The following is a 5,897-nucleotide window of genomic DNA, read 5'->3' on the forward strand; positions in this document are numbered from 1 at the left end:
ATTTTTAACATCAAAAAAGGTAATTTTACTATTTTATCTACTTATTCAATACTTGGAAAAGTTATATACGAATCGACATGTCAATAGGAGACCCATGGTGGAGTTTAGTGGAAGATAAGATGTGTTCTTTACTTTTTTTCTTGATGTTTACCAGTGAGACTTGTGGTCACGGAAAAATGAAATCAAATTTGTTATTATAAAATTCCATTCCAACTACTATAAATAAAACTTCATGTAAATGTTTGAATCACATCATCATTCTCTTCATCATCGATCATTATGACTTCTTCATGCTACTTTTGCTTACTCTTTCTTGTGTCGTTTTTTCATTTCTGTTTATCCACTCAAAATTTCAATCATGTACTATGCAAGGATGTCGAGAGGCAAGCACTTCTTCAATTCAAGCATGGTCTCATAGATGGTGCAGACAACCTTGCTCCTTGGGTGGATGAGGAGAGAGAGTGTTGTAATTGGGCGGGGATTGTTTGTGCTAACTATACGGGTCATGTTCAACAGATTCATCTTCGTGGACTTGATTATACTTGTCACGCCAAAATATTCGCCCACACCAACAAGCGCAAGTTAGGAAGGGATTTAAGTCCATCCATATTGCAGCTAAAGCAACTCAGACATCTAGACTTAAGCTGCAATGATTTTGAAGGGATCCAAATTCCCAGCTTTCTGGGTTCTCTTCGAAACTTAAGATATCTTAACCTCTCAAATGCCGGATTTGCTGGAATCATCCCTCCTCAACTGGGAAATCTTTCAGAATTGCAAGTCCTTGGTCTTAAAAGTTTTCATGATGATGGTCAGTTAAGCATGTTGAACATGCAATGGTTGTCAAGTTTACGTTTGTTGCGCCACCTGGATATGAGCGGCGTGGATCTTAGCAAAGCAATCGATTGGTTTCAGGTCATGAACACCCTCCCTTCTTTGGCCGAACTATGTTTGTCTGATTGTCAACTCTCCCATGTACATCCCCATGTCCCTAGTCTTAATATCACATCCCTTACCTTGCTTGATCTTTCTCGTAACTATTTGGTTAACATTTCTATGCCACGGTGGATTTTTAGTACAACCAGTCTTGTTTCATTAGATTTAAGTTGGTGTAGTTTCCAAGGCCCTACTCATAATAGTATTGATGGCTTCCATAACTTGACTTCTCTCAAGTTTCTTCAACTCTCCAGGAACAATTTAATGAATTCTTCATTAGTATTAGGTAGTAATCTCCTCTCATTAGATATTAGTTATTGTGATGTTTCAAGTTCAGATCTAGCTGGCGTTCACAACTTGACCTCTCTTCTTAGCCTTGACCTGTCAAATAATCAGCTCACCAAGCCCATACCTATATCATTTGGTAACCTTTGTAAGTTGAAAGAGATTGATTTGTCATTTAACCATTTTGATAATATGAGTTTAACATACCTTCTTGAAAGTTTCTTGGAGTGCAAATCACCTTGCTTGGAGTCATTAGCCCTAAGGGCTACAGGACTTTCTGGTCATCTACCAGATCAACTTCGACAATTGATACATTTGGTTAACCTGAATCTTAGGTCAAACAGTTTCGTTGGCGTTATTCTGAACTCAATAGGAGGATTAGCGTCGTTGGAGATGTTAGACCTTTCGGACAACCAGCTGAATGGTAGCTTCCCTGATAGCCTCGGTCAACTTTCAAAGTTGAATTATTTAGATCTTTCTTCCAATTTGTTGACAGGTGTTGTCACAGAAGCTCATTTTGCCAAACTAACCGGATTGAAACTCCTAAATGGAAGAGGAAACAACATAATCTTAAGACCGCAACTTGCCAATTGGATCCCGCCTTTCCAGCTTCAGCATTTAGATTTAAACTCTTGGGGTTTAGGGCCTCAATTTCCATCGTGGTTGCTATCACAAAGGGATTTATCAGATTTGGACATAAGCAACACAAACATTTCAGCACCCATGCCTCCATCATTTTGGATTTCATTCCCCAATTTGACGTATTTAGATATGTCACAAAATCATTTCCAAGGAACGTTGCCAAGTTTCCCTGCAACACCTGATGTATATGATATACTCGACTTGAGTTCTAACGAGTTTACAGGGAAATTACCTCATCTTTCAGATGGTTTTTCTGCATACCTTCTGGATCTATCAAATAACTCCTTTACGGGATCATTGCATCATTTCTTGTGTCCCTATGATGAGATACGAGTAGACGCTCTTAATTTGGGAAATAATCATTTGTCGGGTGTCATTCCTGAGTGTTGGGTGAAGTGGCAGAGGTTGTTATTCTTAAACTTGGAGAACAACAATCTGTCTGGTGGGGTTCCAAAAACATTGGGGTTTTCATATAACCTAGGTCAATTGAACATGCGTGGAAACAACCTCTCCGGAAGACTACCTACTTCAYTAATGAACTTGWCAGDCTTAGAGTACCTTCTACTTGGTAGAAATGAACTTGTTGGATCCATTCCAACATGGCTTGGGAGAGAATTGTCTAATCTGAGAAGTCTCAATCTTAGATCGAACAATTTTGATGGAAATATTCCTCAAGAGCTCTGTCATCTTACAAAGATTCACATTTTGGATCTTTCTCACAACAATCTCTCTGGAAATATTCCAAGATGCTTCAACAACTTCAGTGTCCTTTCTGGGAAAGAAAGTGATTCAAATCATTTAAATCTTATCTTTTCGAGTGATTTTAATGAGCTTCTCATTAGTGAGTTATTGGTGATAAAGGGRCGAGAGGACATGTAYAGCACTATTCTTAGACTCATCTTCGTGATGGACCTTTCGAGTAACAATTTTGTTGGGCACATCCCRAGTGAGCTAATGGCTCTTCGRAAGTTGAATTCACTGAATCTATCAAGAAATCAATTGGTAGGAAGGATCCCAGAGAAGATTGGAGACTTGAAATCACTTGAATCTTTTGATTTATCATTAAACAAGCTTTCTGGGGAGCTTCCCGCGAGCTTGTCAAGCTTGAGTTTCTTGAGCAACTTCAATGTGTCCTACAACAGTTTTACGGGAAGAATACCATCAAGTACTCAGTTGCAGAGCCTGAATGAGTTCAGCTTCATTGGCAACAACCTTTGTGGAGATCCACTCACAAAGCAATGTGCAGTTGAAGTAGGTGCCATAAACCAAGTAGAAGAAGAAGATGATGAAGATGGAGCGGATATGGGGTTGATCATCAGCATTGTGCTTGGCTTGGTTACTGGTTTTTGGATGATTGTGGCACCGTTGATGGTCATCAGATCATGGAGGATTGTATATTTTCGTTTCTTAACTCGTGTGGGGTATATGGTTTATGATGTTATGCAAAAGTGTTTTTGCAACATGTTTTCCAAGTGATGAAAAATAATATGATGTTGTAACATATTTTAAGTTGTAATCTATAAAATTAGAAATTGCAGTAACAGCTTTCTCCGTTCCATCATTCACTGTGCTCTCTCTTTAAATATTAATTATTTGAGAAAATCAAAAGAATCGTTTCGGAGGTAGGATCTTAACCTAATAATAGTGTGTTATATTAAAGCTAATAGATTATTGGAACATCGTATGAAACAAAAATATTTAAATAACTTTTTTTTTAATTAATATCAAATTTAATATTTTACAATGAATAATATCATTTTTCTTTTATGGTTGAATCATACTTGCACTCACTCGGCATACAACTTCTCGATAGTCTTGTTTCTAGTTTGAATCGGATTATCGTCATTGGAGATGTTAGATGTTTCATATAACAGATTGAATGACACCCTTCCTGATAGCATTGGTCAACTTCCGAAGTTGAATTAGTTTAGATATTTCTTCCAATTTCTTCCGAACCACACCACAAAAGGCGGTCTAGTCTGACCGTTTAGACGGTTTAGGTCTCTTATTGGCTTTAAATTAAAAAAAAACATAACAATTATATATCTAATTAAAATCTCTACCGATAAATCAAAAATAATATACCAAATTATAAAAGAAAAGCTCACCTCTAAAATAAATAAATAAAACAATGAGCAAGTTGAAAAAAAAGTTAAACAAATCCACCAACAATAGTTGAATTTTTGACAAACGTTGAATGACGATTTAGAATTTTGGATTTGATTTTTGATGGATTTCATAATTTTTCCAAGTTATATTATGCAATCACTCTAGAAACGAAAACTAAAAACATAATGTTTTCGACAAATGTTTTTTTAATTGAATTATAAAAGTTGAGCCTACAACATGAAACTAATATAAGTTTAGCCTAAATCAAGGTCACTCTCTAATGGGCTTGTATAAGGTTTGTAATATATTATTTTGATGTTATAGAAAATCAGTTATTGACTTATAAAATAGGATTAAATCCTTATTTGATGTATTATGGAAAATTTTGAATTAGTCGTTCTTTCCAAATTTGAGGGTGTTACAACATATGAAATTAGAAAAGTTCAGAAAAACCCAACGAACTATCCGAATTTAAATAATTAGGTCCCTGAACTATTTTTTTGAATGAAAAAAATATTAAACTTTCTCATTTTAAATGATGAAGTCCTTAAGCATTTTTTTTCCAGTGAAATAAATCATCGAACTTTTAAAATTGATTACTTACACCATTTTAACCCAAAAAACCCACATGTAACCGACTAAAAATGTTTTAAAATAAAACTACTTGTAACTCGGTAAGTGAGGGAAAAGACTCTCACCCGGTAAACACTTACCGAGTAAAATACGTTTACCAACAATTCATTTTGATGGCCAAGATACCCGATAAGGTAAGTTAAGGTGGTGCTCTTGCCGATAAGTGCTTACCCAGTACGCCTTTGATAAACAACCTCTAACAAATAACATTTACTTATTTTTAAGCTCCTATCATAAAAAATAGCCTTATTAGGGTAACGTTTCATCCGATAATACATAGATGACGAATAAAAATGTTATCTTAAAAAYTTGAAAATAATTAAGGGGYTGTTTGGTTGGTTTTYAATTAAGTCTTGTATGAATAAAGTTGTCTGTGTAGATTAACATGTCTGTATAAATTAAAAGATTTTTTATATAAATAAAAATAGCATGTTTTTTAATTACGAGGAACATGTTTAGAAAAATATTAGCTTTCTACATAAATTTTACTGAATAAACCCACAAAAACATATTTTTTATCGTATTTTCTTTTACATAATTGTTTTCATATATAAGTTTTATATTTACCATTCGTTTATCGATTTGACGGACAATATATTTAGTTTGACAAAACAAATTAAGTTTTCGATTTTTTTTAGAAACAATAAAAGCAAGTGAGATTTCATTACATGAAAATTAATCATTGAAGAAAAATAGAATTATTTTTAGTTTAATTTTATAGCTCTGTTATTTTCCTTCATCTTATAATCAGTATTTATTTATTTAATATTTAAATTGAAATTAAATGCAATTAATGTTCATCATCATGTAAAAATATTTATTCATTATCTATATTATATTATAAAGTATTTGCAAAAAATTCTTAACAACAATTTTTTATGCATAAAATACTGTTTATTGATGTATATTATTTAAAATTCAAAATTATAAGTAAATTTTACGTAAATACGACTTATTAAAGTTTCATGTTTAAATTTGTATGACTAACTACAGATAAACATCTCATTTTAAATATAAAAAATATAAAATATAATTAAGATAATCACTGAGTTCTAATAAAATAATTCATTATTATTTTTATTAAAGAAAATTATTATTAACCCAAAGAAAATAAATTAAAGAAATAAAAAAATAAAAATTTTAAATAGTTAGTTTTATATTAATATCAATATTCTTTTTTTTAATTTTTTATGATATCTTCATATTTATATTTTATTTAAAAATAAAAACATTATTGTTTTCTCAAAACCATATAAAATTGTATTATAATATCAACCGAGACAAAAAAAAAAATT

At 32.5% G+C, this 5,897-nt stretch overlaps 1 protein-coding gene across 1 annotated transcript; it reads left to right on the top strand.

Annotated features, from left to right (window-relative positions):
• The first annotated feature begins 279 nt into the window (after nt 1–279).
• Nucleotides 280–3,336, top strand: LOC112518258 (receptor-like protein EIX2). The gene has a single exon (XM_025125896.1). It carries the CDS (start codon nt 280–282, stop codon nt 3,334–3,336), a length of 3,057 nt encoding a protein of 1,018 aa, XP_024981664.1.
• The last annotated feature ends 2,561 nt before the right edge of the window (nt 3,337–5,897 follow it).

The sequence above is a fragment of the Cynara cardunculus genome, assembly GCF_001531365.2.
Source record: "Cynara cardunculus var. scolymus isolate 2C chromosome LG 1, CcrdV1, whole genome shotgun sequence".
In the NCBI taxonomy this organism is placed as follows: Eukaryota; Viridiplantae; Streptophyta; class Magnoliopsida; order Asterales; family Asteraceae; genus Cynara; species Cynara cardunculus.